The 23,307-nt window shown below is 42.5% G+C and overlaps 1 protein-coding gene across 1 annotated transcript in view; it reads left to right on the top strand.

The window, feature by feature from the left end:
- The window catches only part of GLCCI1 (glucocorticoid induced 1), a 153,525-nt gene that overhangs the window by 93,156 nt on the left and 37,062 nt on the right, over window positions 1-23,307 (top strand). The window contains exon 4 of the mRNA XM_073629548.1: window positions 1,976-2,089. Within this exon, the coding sequence (XP_073485649.1) occupies window positions 1,976-2,089 (114 nt within the window). The remainder of the gene's footprint in view (window positions 1-1,975; window positions 2,090-23,307) is intronic.

The raw sequence follows: 23,307 nt of genomic DNA, 5'->3' as shown, positions 1-23,307 counted from the left end.
TGCATTATCGTAACCTTCATTGACCAAGAGAGTCACGTAAACATACAAACGTTGCTGAGAAATGAGCGTCAAATCACATTGCGTCATTCCAGCACTGGGATGACGCAGTTCAAATAGTTTAGATGGTCTCTTGATTTTATCAGCTTATACATTTCGCAGGAAGCAGGCTCTGAGGAAGGGGGTGCATCCCCTGAAATGTGTAAGCATGGTAAATCAAGGGAACATTTAAGCTATGTGATGCCATCCTAGTGCTGGAGTTGTCTGTGTTATTTGACAGTCCTCTTTCATCAATTCTTGGGTATGTTTTTGTGTGTCTTATGGTCAGTAAAGATAATGGTAATGCACTAAGCATTTTCGCCCTCCTGTGTGCTTTTTACAATGGTTGTTTAAAGCGTAACTCCCACTTTTGTTGAGAAAAAAACATTCCCCTCTGGGTGATCTATGTACATCACAAGTATTAGAACAACTGTTGTTGCAGATTCCTACCTTTTTTTTTTTTGTTTTTCTGAAGAAATCTGTGTGTTTGAGTGTGATGACCCGTACACACGGTCGGATTTTCTGATGGAAAATGTGTGATAGGACCTTGTTGTCGGAAATTCTGACCATGTGTGGGCTCCATCACACATTTTCCATCGGATTTTCCGACACACAAAGTTTGAGAGCAGGATATAAAATTTTCCGACAACAAAATCTGTTGTCGGAAATTCCGATCGTGTGTACACAAATCCGACGGACAAAGTGCCACGCATGCTCAGAATAAATAAAGAGATGAAAGCTATTGGCCACTGCCCCGTTTATAGTCTCGACGTACGTGTTTTACGTCACCGCGTTTAGAACGATCGGATTTTCCGACAACTTTGTGTGACCGTGTGTATGCAAGACAAGTTTGAGCCAACATCCGTCTGAAAAAATCCTAGGATTTTGTTGTCGGAATGTCCGAACAAAGTCCGACCGTGTGTGCAGGGCATAAGAGTGGTTTCATAATTAACTGTCAGGTGTGGAGCTGCAGAGCACTAATGAGGAAATCTGCTGGGCCTGCATCTCTTTTAGATGTGTTCCTATTAAAAGTATCTCTCCAAAAATTACATTTTGGCCCCTTTCACACTTCTAAACTGCCTGTAAAACACTGAGCGCTTTTAAAGCGCTTTCCATTTGTTTCAATGGAGAAGGGCGTTTTTTCACCGCCTTGCCCCAGTATGAAAGCATTCATTGATTTTAATGGAAATAGGTTTTCTTGAGCCTCTCAGGTGCTTTTTTTTTTTTTTTTTTTTTTTTTTTTTTAGCATGAAAGCGCCTGAAAAGTGCCTCAGTGTGAAAAGGGGTCTTTTTAGTTGCTGGGGGATGCCTGAAACCTGACTTGTATCTTAGGCAGACTTCTGGGAAAATTGGTGAGCCAATCACACAAGCAGGAAATGTTTCTGGGAAGTGGTCACACACTCTGTGTACAGAACAACTCCAGGTAGCCATATTGCAATGTGTTCTCAGAATATTACAGTGGCTGCAGATCGAAAAAGAGAGGTCGTTTTTTTAATATTAAATTACAATATGATTAGTGTCGCAATTATATGTTCTATATTTTTTCTTTGCCATTTTTTTTTTTCACCCACGGAAGTGGAGTTACCCTTTAATGCTTTCTGAGCCCATGGCTTGGAATAAACATACTGCCCGTTGTGTCACAGTAAACCTATAACTCCACTTGTGAATATTCTACGTCAGTGGATCTGGAACTATTGAAGCCATTGGCTTGGCATAAGAGCCAGGCCAAACATTTATTTTTAAGGAGAGGTCAATGATTGCAGCTTACATTTTATCTCCTAGCCCAACTTTCCTTTAGTTGGTTGCTGACTTTAAGACTGAATGGATTGGATTTGTTAGTAATTTGGTCAGATGCCAGTTCATTCTCGTTCAAATCTCATTCTGGCTAAAAAAAATTGTACAAACATATTGTATTTATTTTTATTTTTTTTCTTAACAGATCGCCAAACTAAGACAGCAGTTACAGCGGACCAAGAACAACACTCGTCACATCAAAGATAAAGACAGTCCATCCCCTCTCCAGGGGAACCACATAGCAATCAATCATACTCAGGTGAGGTTGTCCACAGCACTCCTTATGCTCTCCAAGCCTCCATTCTTCTGCCTACCAGGGTGAGAACTTGTATTGAGCTGAATGGCTCAGCACACACCAAGCAGAGCTTTTGCGTCAACGCTGTTCCAAACCCATTATCTGGTTTTATTGGTCTCTTGGTTGGGATCCTGCTGGGAGAGGCTTGAGGCCTCGTACACCATGGTGCAGAGATGTCAGTTTTTCTGCACGTGTTCTGCAGGGGCACAACAACAAAAAAAAACACAATTGTTCTCTCTACCCTGTTCATACCACAACACTGGTATCACGTGCAGATTTTTTTCTGCTCGGGAATCTGCAACATGTATGCAGTTTTCTGCACAGGAAAAACTGACATGACCAACATTGGTGTGAACAGGTCGAATCACTGACGTACATGAAAACTGATGTCGATGTGCATAAAATTCACTGAAACGCGAATTAAAACTGATGTAAAATGTCTCTGAAAGGAAAATCTGTGCAGTTCCCATCTGTTTTCATACACGTATGGTGAGAACGAGCCCTAAAAGTATTAAAATAAACAGGTTTATACTTGCTTGCTCTGTGCAATCGAATTGCACAGAGCAGCCCCCGAACCTCCTTTTCTCAGGTCCCCTGCTGGCAGTCCTGGTTCCTCCCCACCACTGGGTGCCCTCATAGAAAGTCGCTTTCCATGATGGCAGTCATGCAAGCTCGCTCTCAAGCCTCGCTGTCCGTCTTTATTGACACAGACTATGGGACTCAACCCCGCTTCCCCATCACTGGCTTTGATTGACAGCAGTGGGGAGCCAATGGCTCCTGCTGCCTCGGCAAAGCCTGGGTGACCAAGAAGTGAGGGGAGAGAAGGACTGCCAACTTTCACAGTGCTAGATTGAATGAGGGCTCAGGTAAATAAAAAAGGGAGGGGTGGGGGGGGGGTGCAATCCCCCTGTCGGAACACAATAGCAGGTCAGATCACTGTACTAACATCGGCTTGTTGGTACAGTGGCTCCAGCATGTTAAACAAAACTAGTCCGTGTGTACGAGGCTTTAAGTGGTTAAGTCAACTAACCACAGATAAACGCTATAGTATCCTAAATGCAGGGGTGTAGGTGTGTTTGTTTTTTTTTGTTTTTTTCCCCCTGCCCTCCAAGGTTTTAGCGTTCTTCCTTGTCAACTTGCAGTTCATGTGAAAGCAGCTTAAAGCGGGGTTCCACCCAAATTTTGAACATTATCTCTATGTATTCTCTTCCTTGCCTAGATGCTGACATGCTGTGTAAAAAAAATTTAAATCGGCGTAATTACCTTTTTTTTTTTTTTCCTAATCTTCTTAGCACTTCCTGGTTTTCCTCCCATGGGAGTAGGCGTGTTTCTAGCCTCTCCCAGACCTCCCACAGTCCCCTGGGAGCTAGTCTCAGGCTTCCCAGCATGCATTGTGCAACAGCGTCATCACAACATCTCGGTGAATGCTGGGAGCACAGCATTCACTGCATCCAGGAAATACATGCTTGTGGGCTTCAAATGCCCACAATGAAGATGGAAACTGCCTTCAGTGAATTTTATAAGTTATTCTTTACAACGAAATCGGACACTGGCAGGCTTATTACACAGAACACGTGAGTAGATAATCATGAGAAGAAAAGTTTGTGAATGAACTCCAAAAAAAAAAAAAACGATAGGTGGACCCCCGCTTTAATAAATCCTTTTTTATAAGTGCTAATATGCACACTGCAAAAGTGTATTGTATGTAATGTTTAATGCACTGACCTTCTCCTCTTCCAGCTTCTGCTGGCATCGCTCTCCAGGCTGTAACAAAGGTCCCAGGAGAGGTGCACTTGGCATCGCTCCGCCTGGGACAGGAGATGGCGTTACAGTGGAAGCATTGGCTTATGCGGCTTCTGTCCCTTTCGCGTCCATCTGCTGCCAGCACCGGCTCCATGCACTCTGATGTTCTGGGAAGAAAGGTTGGCAACCCATCGAGCGCGATCTGGCCACCCCAGGACATGGGTATGCTCTTCCCTGATTTGAGGTTGCAGGCCATGGGTTGAGCACCCCTACTCTAGGTGCCCTGGTGTCCTCCCTTAAATAAAGTATAACTGGTACTAGGCCTCCCATAAATTAAAACCGGTACTCCATTGTGTATTTGGGTGGTAGGGACATTCGGTTGTAAGTCCCCTGAAAGGCTAGAGGGGCCGATGAGTAATGTCTACTCTGTAAAGTGAGGCACCTGTTGGTGTTTTTATAGAATACAGAAAGTAGTAGGAAAAGCTTTGTTGCATCTTGAGCAGGGAACAGTTTCCTGGTGTGATCTTTAGTATTTTATGCTGGGGAGGAGCAGTGACTTTATTCAGGGCCGGATTCTTGTACACCTTCCACATGTTGCTGATTAGTCGCTTGACCCACATCAGCAGTAAGTGATTTCCACTTATTTTATTTTTTTTAATTTATATTTCAGTAGCACTTGGTGTTTTTTTTTTTTTTTTTTATGTTCCCTCTGCAAAAACATCAACACATTGAGAAGGTGGGGGCAGAGGTTTTATGTTACGATGGTGAGTTAGGGGGAAGTCCGGCGGTGATGCATATGTTTAGTTGACACACTTTTTTTGTAGTGAGAATGTTTCTGTGTAAGTTGTGCCAGAATAACTTTTTTTTTTTTTTTTTTTGTTTCCTAACTATTTTTTGCAGCTAAAGCTATTTTTCTAATTATGAGATCTACAGTAGTGACCTTCCATGACTAAACACGTGATGGTGGTTTTTGTATGCTTATGTAAGGTTCAGACATTAGAGGACCTGTACTGTGGAAGCTCTCCATAAAATGGCTAGGAGAGGGCAAAAGCTGATTCCAGGGTGTTCCCTGTAGGCTCCATGCAGCTGATCATTTTGCAACGACTAACTTGCCATGTCTTGGTGTGCACTGAGTGTGGAGACTAGTGCCTTGGTAGAGGGGAAGTGTTCTCATGTCTGAACTGCCCCCAGGTGACTGGGGGAGTAACATTCAATGGTGGAGAAAGAAGGAAATCTTGCATTGTAGGTCTTCAGGTACAGCTTCCTCTCCAGCAAGGAGAACTGAGCAGCACATTAATGACCTCACCGGAGGAAACAGTGCCTTGGGTCTCACACTGTAGACATACAGCTATGGGCTTGAAGTAGAATTTCAGCATAAATCTAATTTTAAATATGCTCTCTCTACCTCCTAACACCTATTCTGACTAACCTGTGTAAGAAAGATCTGAATACGCTTCCGTAATGTCAGGCTGCTGCAGTCTGGTCATGTGATCTGGTCCCATGTGTCAACCATTGGTGACTGGAGGGGAGGGAGCGGTGACAATGGACGGGCCATGGTAAGCTTATGAGTGACGTCACCACTCTCAGGTATTGCCAGCTATTGAGCTTTCTTCTCCCCTGCAGCCATTACTGGCTGACACAGGGGATCCGGATCATGTGACTGGAAAGGGCTAAAAATAAATATATACCTGATTTTTTTTTATTAAACAAGTTTAGGGTGTAATATGCTCCTAGTGACCCACCTACTGCTGCCAGTGTTCTCCACAGGCAGACACCTGCACCCATTGTCACAATTTAAAAACAGCATGGCCATGTGGGGCTCCACCCACGCGGACACGTCATTCATTCAGTTTCCTGTGAAAAAATTGGACTACAAATATCAGCCATTGCGGCTGACCGCTTGTAGTTCTCAATGAATCCAGAGTGGTGCTGGTGTGCCCTCTTGTAGCCCATTGATTCTTCATGCCATTCAGTAACTGCCTGCATGTATCAGAGGTACGGGCAGACAACTTCTGGAGTGTGCAGGATCCATGCATTGCACCCGAAATCTGCTGATTTTTTTTTTTCCCTGAGAAAAGATGTACTTTTATTTTATTTTTTTTTTAATTTTTTTTTTTAAATGAAAAGGTGAACTTCTCTTTTTAAGACAAAGGAGTGCCTAAGCACAGGAACTGCACGATATTTCAGAGTTCGGGACCAACCTTTTTTTTCAGGGTTTGGCTTGGGCACAATGAACATTTCTAGATATTCCTGGTAAGATGGTATATCTTTACTTATTTTAGTGCCAGGTTAACTCTAAGGTCCCTTTCACAACAGCAGTCCGATTGGACCATCCATTGTTCTCTATGGAGCAGCGGATGTCAGTGTGAGTTGTCCGCTGCCACCTGCCGGCATCCGGTCTGCTAAAAACAGACAGACCCCTATCCGTTCATCGAACTGGATGACAGTCAGATGGAAACGGACAGGCAGGCCATTCGACCGCCACATAGAGAACAGCATGCCATGTCTGTGTCAGCTCTGCAGATTTACTGCTGTTCAGGGGCTCTGGGCTTTCTTTAAAATGGCAGCCTCCAGCAGGAAGAAACTGGAACAATGCTTTAGGTAATTTACAACACTAATTTTGATGACAAAATTATTAATGTGAAATGTATGTTCCCTGCTAAAGAACAATATGTTTATCAAGTGGTTATAGGTAAAGTTCCACTTTAACTATGTCTTCCTGAATTAAATTCAGTCTGCCTGTTTACTTTTTCTGCTGTGCGTAATGTTTTTACTGTTGGCTCCTTTTTCTCATAGTAGCACACTGTGTTTCGGCATGGAAACCTGGCTTTGAACCCCTTGGTGAATATCTAATATCCAAATGAATAATAATAGTTCTGCTCTTTTTGTAGATGCTAAAAAACAGACTCCTGCTGCTATACTAACAGATTTATAGTTGAGGTATGAGCGGTGCAAGGAAGCCGGAAGAGGGGACCGCTTTCATCAAATATTTCATTTTGCAGTTAATGAAATCCTATGGTGGGAGAAATATGTAGGCTACTGATGCCATCCCCTCTACTTAAAAATGCAGGTTGCTTGGCTGTCATGCTGCTTTCATAAGTTCAGTATTTTTAGTGGCTGAGCTGGGACAAGCACGCAGCTTGTGAAGTCATGCAATACATATCTTGGTTCCATGACTCAAAATATCAAAGCCAGCAGACTGCCTGATAGCCAGGTAGCTAGCATTTTCTTGAGGCGGTGGTAGCCCCCATATTTCTTGTAGTACACGTTTTCTTTAAAGGACCATACAAAAAAGGAAAATATATAAAATAAGATGTATGTTAATTGGGGATCCTCTGCCATTCCTCCTTGCAGATCCTCTCCAGTTTTGTCAGGTTGGATGGTAAACATTGATGGACAGCCATTTTTACACATGCTCAATTGGATTTAAGTCAGGGCTCTGGCTGGGCCATTCAAGAACAGTCAGAGTTGTTGTGAAACCACTTCTTCGTTATTTTAGCTGTTTGCTTAGGGTCATTGTCTTGTTGGAAGGTAAACCTTTGGCCCAGTCTGAGGTCCTGAGCACTCTGGAGAAGGTTTTCGTCCAGGATATCCCTGTACTTGGCCGCATTCATCTTTCCCTCGATTGCAACCAGTCGTCCTGTCCCTGCAGCTGAAAAACACCCCCACAGCATGATGCTGCCACCACCATGCTTCACTGTTGGGACTGTATTGGACAGGTGATGAGCAGTGTCTGGTTTTCTCCACACATATCGCTTAGAGTTAAGGCCAAAAAGTTCTATCTTGGTCTCATCAGACCAAAGAATCTTATTTCTCACCATCTTGGAGTCCTTCAGGTGTTTTTTTTTTTTTTTTTAGCAAACTCCATGCGGCTTTCATGTGTCTTGCACTGAGGAGAGGCTTCCGTCGGGCCACTCTGCCATAAAGCCCCGACTGGTGGAGGGCTGCAGTGATGGTTGACTTTCTACAACTTTCTCCCATCTCCCGACTATCTCTGGAGTTCAGCCACCGTGATCTTTGGGTTCTCCTTTACCTCTCTCACCAAGGCTCTTCTCCCCCAATAGCTCAGTTTGGCTGGATGGCCAGCTTTAGGAAGGTTTCTGGTCGTCCCAAACGTCTTCCATTTAAGGATTATGGAGGCCACTGTGCTCTTAAGAACCTTAAAGCGGGGTTCCACCCAAATTTTGAACAATATCTGTATGTATTCTCTTCCTTGCCTAGATGCTGACATGCCGTTTAAAAAAATTTAAATCGCCGTAATTACCTTTTATTTTTCTATTCTTTTTTGCACTTCCTGGTTCTCCTCCCATGGGAGTAGGCGTGTTTCTAGCCTCTCCCAGACTCCTGGGAGCTAGTCTCAGGCTTCCCAGGATGCCACTGAGCATGTGCAGGAATGAGCAGTGAATGCTGGGAGCACAGCATTCACCACATCCAGGAAATAAATGCTTGTGGGCTTCAAATGCCCACAATGAAGATGGAAACCGCCTGCAGTGAATAATACAAGTTATTCTTTCTGACGAAATCTGATACAGGCGGACATATTACACACAATATGTGAGTATGTAATGCTGAGAAGAAAAGTTTGTGAATGAACTAAAAAAAAAAAAAAAAAAAACGATAGATAGGTGGACCCCCACTTTAAGTGCAGCAGAAATTTTTCTTGTAACCTTGGCCAGATCTGTGCCTTGCCACAATTCTGTCTCTGAGCTCTTCAGGCAGTTCCTTTGACCTCATGATTCTCAATTGCTCTGACATGCACTGTGAGCTGTAAGGTCTTATATAGACAGGTGTGTGGCTTTCCTAATCAAGTCCAATCAGTATAATCGAACACAGCTGGACTCAAATGAAGGTGTAGAACCATCTCAAGGATGATCAGAAGATATGGACAGCACCTGAGTTAAATATATGAGTGTCACAACAAAGGGTCTGAATACTTAGGACCATGTGATATTTCAGTTTTTTCTTTTTTAATAAATCTGCAAAAATGTCAACAATTCTGTGTTTTTCTGTCATTAATTAAAAAAATTAACTTAAATGATTTTAGCAAATGGCTGCAATATAAGAGTGAAAAATGTAAGGGGGTCTGAATACTTTCTGTCCCCACTGTATACATGTAGCTAGAGAGAGAGATAGCGATATACAAGTTTACATACCCTGGCAGAATTTATTTTCCTGGCCATTTTTCTGAGAATATGAATAACACAAAAACATTTTTCACTCATGGTTAGGGATTGGCTTTAGCCGTTTATCAATCAACTGTGTTTACTATTTTTAAATCCTAATGGCAACAAACTACCCAAATGACCCCGATCAAAAGTTTACATACCCTGATGATTTTGGCCTGATAACGTGCACACAAGTTGACACACAGATGTTGAATGGCTATTAAAGGTAACCTCACCTGTGATCTGCTTGTAATTAGTGTGTGTGTGTGTGTGTGTGTGTGTATATATATATATGTATATGTCAATGCGTTTCTGGACTCCTGGCAGACCCTTGCATCTTTCATCCAATGCTGCACTGACATTTCTGGATTCTGGATTCTGGGTCATGGGGAAAGCAAAAGAATTGTCAAAGGATCTATTTGAAAAGGTAGTTGAACTGTATAAAACAGGAAAGGGATATAAAAAGATATCCAAGGAATTGAGAATGCCAATCAGCAGTGTTCAAGCTCTAATCAAGAAGTGGAAAATGAGGGGTTCTGTTGAAACCAAACCATGGTCAGGTAGACAAACTAAAATTTCAGCCACAACTGCCAGAAAAATTGTTCGGGATGCAAAGAAAAACCCACAAATAACTTCATGTGAAATACAGGACTCTCTGAAAACATGTGGTGTGGCTGTTTCAAGATGCACAATAAGGAGGCACTTGAAGAAAGATGGGCTGCATGGTCGAGCCGCCAGTCAAAAGCCATTACTACGCAAATGCCACAAAGTTTCCCGCTTACAATACGCCAAACAGCATAGAGACAAGCCTCAAACCTTCTGGCACAAAGTCATTTGGAGTGCTGAGACCAAAATTTAGCTCTTTTGCCACAACCATAAACACTTCATTTGGAGAGCAGTCAACAAGCCTATGATGAAAGTTACACCATTCCTACTATGAAACACGGAGGTGGATCGCTGATGTTTTGGAGATGTGTGAGCTACAAAGGCACAGGAAATTTGGTCAAAATTGATGGCAAGGGGAATACAATGTTATCAAAAAATACTGGAGGAACATTTGCATCCATCTGCCAGGAAGCTGCGCATTGGAACGTACTTGGAGATGCCAACATGACAATGACCCAAAACACAAGGCCAAGTCGACCTGTCATTGGCTACAGCAGAATAAAATTAAGGTTCTGGAGCTCCCATCTCAGTCTCCTGACCTCAATATCATTGAGCCACTCTGGGGAGATCTCAAACGTGCAGTTCATGCAAGACAGCCCAAGAATTTACAGGAACTGGAGGCTTTTTGCCCAGAGCAATGGGCAGCTTTACCATCTGAGAAGATAAAGGGCCTCATCCACAAATACCACAAAAGACTTCAAGCTGTCATTGATGTTAAAGGGGGCAAGGAAAGAATCGTTGAATACTGTTAATGGGGAATCCCTCCTGCAATGCCATTGTGTTCTATAATAGCCGTTAACTGTAAATATTGGACAGGCTGGGTTGTACCAGAGTTGACTGATCAACTTGGGTACAGTCAGTTTGCCCACACATGGTTCAAATCTTGGCCAGTCCCTGCTAAACCAGCCGGAATTTGAACCATCGTTGGCTGACTTAAAGGGGTTGTAAAGGTAAAATTTTTATTTTTTAAAAATAACAAACATGTTATACTTACCTTCACTGTGCAGCTCGTTCTGCACAGAGTGGCCCCGAACCTGGTCTTCTGGGGTCCCTCGGCGGCTGTTTCAGCTCCTCCCTGCAAGCATTAACCACCTTAATGCGAGCTCCCTCGCATGGTGGTTAGTGCTTGCGGGCGCGCTCCCGTAATACAGCCGGCGGCTATAGCCGCTCACTGTATCACTCGGCCCCGCCCCCCAGCGTGCCGCGTCATTGGATGTGATTGACAGCAGCGCGAGCCAATGGCTGCGCTGCTTCCAATCCATCCACTGTAGCCAATCAGCGGCCAGTGTGAGCGGAGGAATAGATGTCGGGAACGCAAAACTGACTTTCGAGGCGTCAGGTAAGTAAAACGGGGGGGCTGGGGGCGGCGGTATTGTCAGAAGTTTTTTCACCTTAAGGCATAGAATGCCTTAAGGTGAAAAAATTTTTACCTTTACAACCCCTTTAAGACTTTCCACACTTTGTTTTGATGCACCTGGAATATATTTTACCGAATATTTTTTTTTTTTTTTTTTTTTTTTTACACCCCCCCCCAATTCAGTTAGGGTTTTGAAGTCAAAAGCAACAGGCTTTTAATTTGCAGCATAGGACTGGGAATCTTCATCTCACCCCTGCGTTCTAGCACTTGGGCCTGGCAAAATGCTCCTTGGGTAATCAGTGCTACGTCATGGGAGAAACGTGTAAGCGTTGCACGCTCCTGCATACCTAAATGCAAGCAGAAGGTGAGCATTAGAAAATGTTGTGCCTTGCAGCTTCATTTAAATGCATCCCCCAAGTTTTACTCTAAAGCTGAACTTTACCTTCTCTTCAGTCTTGCACATTTGTACAGGCTGCTCTCCTGTACTGAAATGGCTTACTCTGATTTCACTGCATGCTATGAGCTGCTTGCAGTGTGCATTAGAAGCTGCAGCAAGGCATATCAAGCCCGCCTCATTTCTTGAAGGACGTCTGGCATCTTGTCATCCTAAGCTGACTGTCTATGCCCACCCCTTTCATATATTGGGTTTTGTTTTTTTTTTTTTTCTTTTTTATTCACTCACACTTAATGATCTGCAGTGTTAAATGCTGTGTTCAGTACAGGGGGCTGCTAATGTGTCAAAGCGTCTATGAAGAATTGGGCCATCATCTAACCAGTAATACTCTGCTTAGAAAGTCTTCCTTATGGTCTTGGCTATATTGGCTATAAAGGGCCCTGAGGAGGAGGGCATCTCCCCTCAAAATGTGTCCGCCATCTGGAAAGTCCTCTGGCTTGCTGGGAACAATCTTTTTGACCTTGTTGCTTTGCGTTTACTATGGACTCTGATGTGCTTTTATCATTGATCTGTTTGTGAATGTACAGGGCATTGAAAACGTACTCGTACCCCCTTGAAATTTTCCACATTTTGTCATGTTGCAACCAAAAACATGTATTTTATTGGGATTTAATGTGATAGACTAACACAAGGTGGCACATAATTGTAAAGTGGAAGGAAAATGTATAAATGATTTTCAAACACTTTTCCAGATATGAGAAAAGTGTGGCGTGCATTTGTATTCAGCCCCCTTTACCTTGATACCCTTAACTAAAATCTAGCGTAACCAATTGCCTTCAGAAGTCACCTAATTAATAAACAAAGTCCACCTGTGTGTAATTTAAATATCTGTATAAATACAGCTGTTCTGTGGAGCCTTCAGAAGTTTGTTAGAGAACTTTAGTGAACAAACAGCATCATGAAGGCCAAGGAACACACCAGACAGGTCAGGGATAAAGTTGTGGAGAAGTTTAAAGCAGGGTTAGGTTATAAAGAAAAAAAAATATCCCAAGCTTTGAACATCTCACGGAGCTCTGTTCAATCCATCATCCGAAAATGGTAGGTTTGCAGTTATACTCTTTCAAAGACATGGCCATCCACCAAAACTAACAGGCGTGGGAGATAATGGGCTGAATACAAATGTATGTCACACTTTTCACATTTGTACAAAATATTGAAAACCATTTATCATTTTCCTTCCACTTCACTATTTTGTGCCACTTTGTGTTGGTCTATCACATAAAATCCTAATAAAATACATTTACGTTTTTGATTGTAACATGACAAAATGTGAAAAGTTTCAAGGGGTAGGATTATTTTTCAAGGCACTGTATATCTTTTAATTTACTATTAAAGACAACACTTGGGTAATGCACAAGGCCGGTGCGCCCTCTCTATTTTACAGTATAAAGAATAATGTAATGGGATAAAAAGCAGGCTTGTGATAGATAATATTTGTAGGTACAGTTAATTGTAATTCATTCCGAAGTTACTTAAGCCAGGCAGGTTCATGCCTGCATTGATGTATTTGGAAACTGCAGCAATGTTTGTCCTATGTGCCGATCCCTAATCCACTCAGCAGCTCTGTGTGTATTCTGATAGATCCTGCCTGGAAACTGTCAGCCAGGCAACTGTATCTTTCAGAATTGGGCTGATTTGTTCCCTGGGATGTGTACATTGCATTGCGCAAGATGAATGCTAAGCGCTGTAGGTTTTTATGAATATTTGTTATAGTTGAAGTGGACTTTTCAGTAACTTTACAAGTCTGCAAGAATAAAATCCTGAATGTCCTTTTTTTTTTTTTTTTTTTTTCCCCTTTTACATTTTATCACTAAAATGCTAAACTTTGTGTTACTAAACCCAAAACAGTAAAATCTGTCTGTATATGCAGTAAAGGGGTTAATCCTCTGCATTATGTAAAGTCTCTTTTTATCCCGTCTTCTCTGATCCTCCTTCCACTGTCTCCAAGCCATCTCCTGATAGAACAGAGCCTTGGGGACAAGCTGCACATGCTCAGTTTGGTGTGTAGTGCTAGGTATCATTCTTGGAAGGGTGCATTTGATCAGCACAGGGCCAATCTGCAGTCTTGTAGGATAATAAGAGCAGAATGAAAAATCTGCCTACAAGATTTACCCAGACAGTGATACAAGTTACAAAACTGCTATATACTGCTGATGAGAAGGTTTTTAGCAGTTTATATTTACTAAAATAATTGCATTTCCATGTTTTGTGTACAGTGAGACCAGATATAGTGAATGAAGGGTCCTGGATTTATTAACACTTTAAAGCAGACCTTTTACCCATAACATCTTGATAAAAAAATAAATAAATCTTTAGCAAGGAACATACATTCCACATGAATTATTATGCTACCAACATTGGTGTGTTCTGTAAATTACCTCCAGCATTGTTCCCGTTTCTTCATCCTGGAGGCTGCCATTCTGCAGAAGCCCAGCTCCCCTGAGCAACTCTTCAGACTGTCAACAAATTGTCCTCTACATTTTATGCACAGTGCCAAAAAATAGAGTAACTGAGCATGTGCAGAGCAGGTTGAGACAGTGTATTACATTATTGGATTTTAAAACTGCATAGGCACTTATTAGTAATGTTTTACATAGCTGCACCTGCAAAAGGGGCCAGGCTGAAGTACAGCGCTTCACTTTTTCCACATTTTTGTGATGTCACAGCCTTATTCCAAAATGAATTACATTATTTTCCTCAATTCTTTAAACAATACCCCATAATGACAGCGTGAAAAAAGTTTGTTTGAGATCTTTGCAAATTTATTAAAAATAAAAAAATCCCATGTACATAAGTATTCACAGCCTTTCCTCAATACTGTGTTGAAGCTCCTTTGGCACCAATTACAGCCTCAAGTCTTTTTGAGTATGATGTTACAAGCCTGGCACATTGTTTTTTTGGTCAGTTTCTCCCATTCTTCTCTGCAGGACCTCTCAAGCTCCATCGGGTTGGATGGGGAGCATCGGTGCACAGCCATTTCCAGATCTCTCCAATGATGTTCAACCGGGTTCATGTAGGGCTGGGGAAAAAATTGATCTGAATCTTGAATCGAGTTGAGAGGTCAAATCGATTCAAATTTTGAGCAAATCGATTTTTTTTAAATTTTTTTTCCACCAGGACCGGCGCTGATACCGCGCTGGTCCTGAGGAGCTGCGGGCAGGAGTTTTTAGGTGATGCCGTGGCTTCGGCCTAGTCCGCGAGACCGGACGCCGCGGACTAGGCCAAAACCGCGGCCTCGCCTAAAAACTCCTGCCCGCAACTCCTCAGGACCGGCGTGGTGTCCATCAAAAAAAAAAAAACTCTTCGAATCGTGAATCGAGTGTTTTTTTTTTTTTAAAGCGCAGATTTTTTTTTGGGAGAAAATCGCCCAGCTCTAGGTTCAAGTCTGGGCTGTGGCTGGGCCACTCAAGGACATTCACAAAGTTGTCCTGTAGCCACTCCTTTGTTATCTTGACTGTGTACTTAGGGTCGTTGACATGTTGAAAGATGAACCTTTGCCCCAGTCTGAGGTCCAGAGCGTTCTGGAGCAGGTTTTCATCAAGGATGTCCATGTACATTGCTACATTCATCTTTCCCTTGATCCTGACTAGTCTCCTAGTTCCTGCCGCTGAAAAACATCCCCACAGCATGATGCTGCCACCACCATGCTTCACTGTAGGGATGGTATTGGCCAGGTGTTGAGCAGTGCCTGTTTTTTTTCCCCAGACATGACGCCATCCAGGCCAAAGAGTTCAATCTTTGTTACATTAGTCTGGAGAATTTTTTCTCATGATCTGAGAGTCCTTCAGATGCCTTTTGGCAAACTCCAGATGGGCTGTTATGTGCCTCTGAGGAGTGACTTCTGTCTGACCACTCTACCATACAGTCCTGATTGGTGGAGTGCTGCAGAGATGGTTGTTCTTCTGGAAGGTTCTCCTCTCTCCACAGAGAAATGCTGGAGCTTTGTCAGAGTGACCATTGGGTTCTTGGTCACCTCCGTGTTTAAGGCCCCTCTCCCCAATCGCTTAGTTTTGGCGGTGGCCCGCTCTAGGAAGAGTCCTGGTTGTTCTAATCTTCTTCTTACAGATGGAGGCCACTCATTGCGACCTTCAATGCTGCAGAAATGTTTCTGTACCCTTCCCCAGATTGGTGCCTCAATACAATCCTGTCTCCGAGATCTACAGACAATTCCTTGGACTTCATGGCTTGGTTTGTGCTCTGATATGCACTGTTAACTGTGTGACTTTCTATAGACAGGTTTGTGCCTTTCCAAATCATGTCCAGCTGAATTTAGCACAGGTGGTCTCCAAGTTGTAGAAGCATCTCAAAGATGATCAGTGGAAAAATAAAGCAATTTTTAGCATCTTGGCAAAGGCTGTGAATACTTATGTGATTGGGATTTTTTTATTTTTTCGTTTTTATTTTTAATACATTTGCAAAGATTTCAAACAAACTTCTTTCATGTTGTCATTGTGGGGTATTTGTGGAATTTTGAGGAACATAATGAATTTTATCCATTTTGGAATAAGACTGTAACATGACAATGTGGAGAAGGTGAAGCGCTGTGAATACTTTCCGGATGCACTGTAATCTAGGAGGACCTTATTTTCTGACTAAAGTTCCGTTTTTTTAAGCTCCAATCCAATGGCTTTACCTTGGCTGCCCTGATCTGATCAGTATGCTGCAGACAGGTGGAAACATTACTTCAGTCTCCCCTCCTGTAGTGAAGTGTATCCTTCTAGCAAGTGACAAGGTGAGACACTGCAGCGGGAGCTGATCTGTGTCAGACGTTTGTGAACACAGCCAAGAACTGCACAGAAATGGTGAAAAGACACTTGACCCCATCTGCGTGTGTCTTTAAGGCTATGTTTCACTAATGCAGTACAGGAAACAGTGTGATCCATGTGCTTTTCCTGCACTAAATTAAAATTGCACTGCCCTTGCCGTAACCATCACACATTGCCATAGAGACAAGTGATGGCAAGATGGCCACCACTCATCTCTATGACCTTAACCACTTCAATGCCGGGCCTATTCTGGCACTACTCTCCTACATGTAAAAATCATAATTTTTTTGCTAGAAAATTACTCAGAACCCCCAAACATATGTTTTTTTAGCAGACACCCCAGGGAATAAAATGGCGGTCATTGCAACTTTTTATCTCGCCTGGTATTTGCGCAATAATTTTTCAAACACCTTTTTTCTTGGGGGGAAAAAAAAAAACATTTCATGAATTAAAAAATAACAAAACAGTTAGCCCAATTTTTAAGTATAATGTGAAAGATAATGTTACGCCGAGTAAATGGACACCCAACATGTCACACTTTAAAATTGCGCACACTCATGGAATGGCGCCAAACTTCGGTACTTAAAAATCTCCATAGGTGACGCTTTAAATTTTTTTACAGGTTACCAGTTTAGAGTTACAGCGGAGGTCAAGTGCTAGAATTGTTGCTCTCGCTCTAACGCACGTGGCAGTACCTCACATTTGTGGGTTGAACGGCATTTACATATGTGGGCGGGACTTGCGTGTATTTGCTTCTGAGCACGCGCTACCGGGGACAGGGGCATTTAAAAAAGTTGTTTTTTTTTTTTTACATTTATTTTTTTTTATCGCTTTTATTCCTATTACAAGGAATGTAAACCTCCCTTGTAATAGGAATCTATTGTGGCAGGTCCTCTTTATGGAGAGTTGCGGGGTCAATAAGACCCCACATCTCTCCTCCAGGCTCTAAAGCATGAGATTGGAACAAAAATTCACCGATCTCATGCTGACAGCCGCGAATGCGGCTTTGTTTACATGCGAGGTCCGGGTGTGACGTCATAATGTCGCGCCCGGGCCTCCGACGGTCATAGATGACTGGTGGCCATCGGGTCACCGGAAATCTCTATGGTCATCATCCGGCTGTGTCCGATTCTTTCTACGGGCCCCCGATGGCACGGGAGAGCCCGGAGAGGGAGGGTGGGAACGTGGTTTTTTTTTTTTTTTTTTTTTAAGTGACAATGTAGAAATCTGAAAATTGTTGGGGACTTGTTTTTAAAGCGCCCCTTTCCCCACGTGCTTATACGCAGTAATAAACTCCCACATATGTAAATGGTGTTTGCACCACAAGTGAGGTATCGCTCTGTTTGAGCGAGAGCAATAATTCTAGCTCTAGACTTCCTCTAACTCTAAACTGGTAACCTGTAGACCTTTTTTAAGGGGCGCCTATAGAGATTAAGTACCGTAGTTTGGCGCCATTCCACGTGTGTGCACAATCTTTATAGCATGACGTGTTGGGTCTTTACTCAGAGTAACATTTTTCATATTATACAAAAAATTGGGGCATATATTCAATTTGGTTTTTTTTTTTTTATTCAATAAAGTGTATTTTTTCCAAAAAAAGCGATTGAAAGAACGCTGCGCAAAAACAGTGTGATATAAAAAATTACAACCGTCATTTTATTCTCTAGGGGGTGTGTGTGTGTGTGTGTGTATAAATATTTTTTACAGTGGAACCTTGGATTACTAGCAGCATCCGTTCCAGGAGAATGCTTGTAATCCAAAGCACTTGCTTATGAAAGTAAGTTTCCCCATAGAAGTCAATGGAGAGGAAGATAATTCCTTTCCCATTGACTTCTATTGCATGCAATACCGCATGTGGCCAGAGGTGGGGAGGCGCCACCAGGGAGACTCGGGAACTGAGTGTTTCTGGAACGGCTCAGTGTCTCCGGTACCCCTGCACCTCTGGCCAAATGTGGTACTGCACACCACAGAGGCTTGAATCCTGTTCGTTTTGCGAGACAACACTCGGAATTTTTAAAAAATGGTCGTATTGCGAAACGCTCGTTAACTGTATTACTCACAATTCGAGCTTCCACTGTGTGTGTGTGTGTGTATATATGTGTGTGTGTGTGTGTGTGTATAGAGATCTATATCTATATATAGATCTCTTTTTCTCTCTCACTCTCTAGATATATATATAGATATATCTATAGATCTCGATATAGAGATATGAGAGAGATGTGTGTATATATACACACAGAGATAGCTAGAAAGAGATAGAGATATCTCTATCTATTAATTTTGGGGGTTTGAAGTAAATTTTCTAGCAAATTCCAGGTTTTTACTTTTATGGTCTATAAAAAAAAAAAAAAAAGTCAGAAAAAGGCTGGGTCCTTAAAGAGGAGTTCCACCGTTAAATCAGCAACTACACATACTGTAGCTACTGACTTTTATTTTTTGGACACTTGCCTGTCCTGGAATCCAGCCATGTTGGCACCCCATCTGATGTTTCAATCGGCTCTCGGGTGCTGCCGCCGCCATTTGTAGTAAGGGAACCCTGCAGTGAAGCCTTTCAGCTTCACAGCCGGTTCCCTACTGCGCATGTGCAAGTTTTGGCTTTACATATACATTTTAATGTATATTGCCCAGAATTCACAAGGATTTTTAAACATACATAGCAGTAATTATTTTTGTATGTTCTCAATTTGGAATACATCAAAAAGTTGGCCAAACTCCAACACAGAATGGTACTGTGGGAATTTTTTTGATAGACCAGTGCCACGTCCTAAATAGTATTTGAAACAAGAACGGAAACGAAAAATGGACTTTATTGGCACCAATTATAAAAAATACATACATTTTTATTGCACAAATGGTACAAAAATAGACTTTAAAACATTGTAAACAGAATGCAAACGACTAGCTAGGCCTCTCTAATATAAATTGTATACAGTGGATGCATGAAATATGCAGATATAAAATCCTACAATCATTTTTTTCAACATATGCAAGAAGAAAGCTCTACATGTTTCGCAATTTGATGATTCTTCAGGAGCTTAATAATTATTCTACAGGAGAGAGACAAAATTTTTACAAGCAGTCAATAACAATAAACAAAAAAATGGGAATTGTAATGTTCAGGATAGGAAGTCACAGATTGTTTGCAGGGAGTATCAAGAGGTAATCAAAATTGAGAACTCCAGGGGTGAGCGTGCATGTGGTGATGCAGGACACACGTGGGGGCGTGCCTGGTAAAGGGTATTTTAGGATGTAGAAGCCGATGGTAACGATTAAAAAAAGTACTGTCCACCACCAGGTATAGTGAAGGTAGTGAAACTATAGTGAAGGTAGTTTCACTACCTTCACTACCTTCACTATACCTGGTGGTGGACAGTACTTTTTTTAATTGTTACTATCGGCTTCTACATCCTAAAATACCCTTTACCAGGCACGCTCCCACGTATGTCCTGCATCACCACATGCACGCTCACCCCTGGAGTTCTCAATTTTGATTACCTCTTGATACTCCCTGCAAACAATCTGTGACTTCCTATCCTGAACATTACAATTCCCCTTTTTTTGTTTATTGACTTCTTGTAAAAATGTTGTCTCTCCTGTAGAATATTTAATAAGCTCCCGAAGAATCATCAAATTGCGAAACATGTAGAGCTTTCTTGCATATGTTGAAAAAAATGATTGTAGGATTTTATCTCTGCATATTTCATACATCCACTGTATACAATTTATATTAGAGAGGCCTAGCTAGTCGTTTAAAACATTGCAAACAGAATACAAAGTCTATTTTTGTACTATTTGTTCGATAAAAATTTATGTATTTTTTATAATTGGTATAAAGTCCATTTTTCGTTTCTGTTCTTGTTTCAATTTGGAATACGTATTCCAGTGTTGGTGTTTTTGTAGAAGGCGTACCATTGTATTTTATCACATCCCCCAGACCAGACTTAGAGCATTATCACTGAATCCTCGGAGTCGCTTGTCACGACTAGTATTTATTTACTCCACCCTTCCTTCCCTGCGTTATTGTGGTGGTATCATGGGTAATCCTAGTTTAGCATGCTGATGTTTTCAGCAGTGTTGCTTGTAAATGGCAGACTCTGGCATCATGACACATGTTTTGCTGCACATTAGGTTTTGTTTTTTTTGTCAGAAAAACTTAGGTTCGAACAAACACATAGGTTCCAGAGCTAAACAGATACCGATATACGCTATATTACTAAAAGTATTGGGACGCCAGCCTGTGCACTCACATGAACTTTAATGGCAGTCTGTAGGGTTCAATATTGAGTTGGCTCCACCCTTTGCAGCTATAACAGCTTCAACTCTTCTGGGAAGGCCATCCACAAGGTTTATTAGTGTGTCTATGAGAATATTTGACCATTCTACCAGAGGTCAGGCGCTGATATGGACGAGAAGGCCTGGCTTGCAGTCTTCACTCAAATTCATCCCAAATGTGTTCTATCGGGTAGAGGTCAGGCAAGTCAAGGTCAGCCTCCCTAAACTCGCTCATCCATGTCTTTAGGGACCTTACTTTGTGCACTGGTGTGCAGTCATGTTCTAACAGGAAGGGACCATCCCCAAACTGTTCCCACAAAGTTGGGAGCATGAAATTTTTCCAAAATGTCTTGGTATGCTGATGCCTTAAAGGGGTTGTAAAACCTTTACGTTTAAGGTGAAAAACCTCCTATCATACAGCAGCCCCCCTTTTACTTACCTGAGCCCTGTAATTCCTGCGACGGGAACGAGCACACCAGCTCCAGCCAGTGTCTCGTGGCCTGATCTTAGATGGATTAAAGCAGTGCAGCCATTTTACTCCTGCTGCTGTCAATCAAATCAAATTACGTCGGGGGTGGGGCCTAGTCCTGTCTGTGTCAATAGGTGCAGAAGCAGGACTCGGGAGCGCACCTGCATGAGTGCCCCAAGGGAGAGAGGCTCTCCAACGGAGCACTTGAGAAGAGGAGGAGCCAGGAGCATCACTGATGGACCCCAGAAGAGGAGGATCGGGGCCTCTCTGTGCAAAACAAACTGCTCAGAGGAGGTATATTTTGTTTAAAAAAAAAAGGGGGGGTGGTGGTTTGATAACACTTTAAAAGTTCACTTCACTGGAACTAAGGGGCCAAGCCCAGCCCCTGGATAACAACCCCACAACATAATCCCCCTCCACCAAATGATTTGGACCAGTGCACAAAGCAAGATGACAAAGGAACTGCAGTCTGCTCACAAATTTGTAATAAAAACATCTTTGCCATCACTTTTGAAGCTTCCCCTCATCCACTTTGCATAGTAAAAAAAAAATCTGTCTATCATCTCACAAAAGCGAGTACACTCCTCACATTTTTGTAAATATTTTATTCTATCTTTTCATGTGACAACACTGAAGAAATGACACTTTGCTACAATGTAAAGTAGTGAGTGTACAGCTTGTATAACAGTGTAAATTTGCTGTCCCCTCAAAATAACTCAACACACAGCCATTAATGTCTAAACCGCTGGCAACAAAAGTGAGTACACCCCTAAGGGAAAATGTCCAAATTGGGCTCAAAGTGTCAATATTTTGTGTGGCCACCATTATTTTCCAGCACTGCCTTAACCCTCTTGGGCTTTGAGAATGCCTCAGATGCTCAGTAGGGTTTAGGTCTGGAGACATGCTTGGCCAGTCCATCACCTTTACCCTCAGCTTTTTTAGCAAGGCAGTGGTCGTCTTGGAGGTGTGTTTGGGGTCGTTATCATGTTGGAATACTGCCCTGCGGCCCAGTCTCCGAAGGGAGGGGATCATGCTCTGCTTCAGTATGTCACAGTACGTGTTGGCATTCATGGTTCCCTCAATGAACTGTAGCTCCCCAGTGCCGACAGCACTCATGCAGCCCCAGACCATGACATTCCCACCACCATGACTGACAGTAGGAAAGACACGCTTGTCTTTGTTCTCACCTGGTTGCCGCCACACACACTTGACACCATCTGAACCAAATACGTTTTATCTTGGTCTCTTCAGACCACAGGACATGGTTCCAGTAATCCATGTCCTTAGTCTGCTTGTCTTTAGCAAACAGTTTGCAGGCTTTCTTGTGCATCATCTTTAGAAGAAGCTTCCTTCTGGGATGACAGCCATGCAGACCAATTTGATGCAGTGTGTGGCGTATGATCTGAGCACTGACAGGATGACCCCCCACCCCTTCAACCTCTGCAGCAATGCTGGCAGCACTCATACGTCTATTCCCCAAAGACAACCTCTGGATATGATGCTGAGCACGTGCACTCAACTTCTTTGGTCGACCATGGTGAGGCCTGTTCTGAGTGGTACCTGTCCTGTTAAACCGCTGTATGGTCTTGGCCACCGTGCTGCAGCTCAGTTTCAGGGTCTTGGCAATCTTCTTATAGCCTAGGCCATCTTTATGTAGAGCAACAATTCTTTTTTTTTTTTTTTTTTTTTTAGATCCTCAGAGTTCTTTTCCATGAGGTGCCATGTTGAACTTCCAGTGACCAGTATGAGAGAGAGACAGTGATAACACCAAATTTGACACACCTGCTCCCCATTCACACCTGAGACCTTGTAACACTAACGAGTCACATGACACTGGGGAGGGAAAATGGCTAACTGGGCCCAATTTGGACATTTTCACTTAGGGGTGTACTCACATTTGTTGCCACTGGTTTAGACATTAATGGCTGTGTGTTGTGTTATTTTGAGGGAACAGCAAATTTACACTGTTATACAAGCTGTACACTCACTACTTTACATTGTAGCAAAGTGTCATTTCTTCAGTGTTGTCACATGAAAAGATATAATAAAATATTTACAAAAATGTGAGGGGTGTACTTACTTTTGTGAAATGCAGTACATATAGCGATTCTGTACTCGCCAAATATGTTGCATTAATTCCCCCTTATGAAGTCTGGCTGCAACCATTTTAACTGTGGGCAGCTGAAGCTGCTGCCTGTTCACTTCCTGGATTTACACAGAGGCACATCTCCAGCCCTGCAGCTCATTTGCCCTCTTATGACTCATACCTCCTCTCTTCCTGGCAAACTCT

This window comes from Aquarana catesbeiana, linkage group LG05 (assembly GCF_042186555.1).
Source record: "Aquarana catesbeiana isolate 2022-GZ linkage group LG05, ASM4218655v1, whole genome shotgun sequence".
Classification (NCBI taxonomy): Eukaryota; Metazoa; Chordata; class Amphibia; order Anura; family Ranidae; genus Aquarana; species Aquarana catesbeiana.
This window is presented reverse-complemented; position numbering and strand designations above follow the sequence as displayed.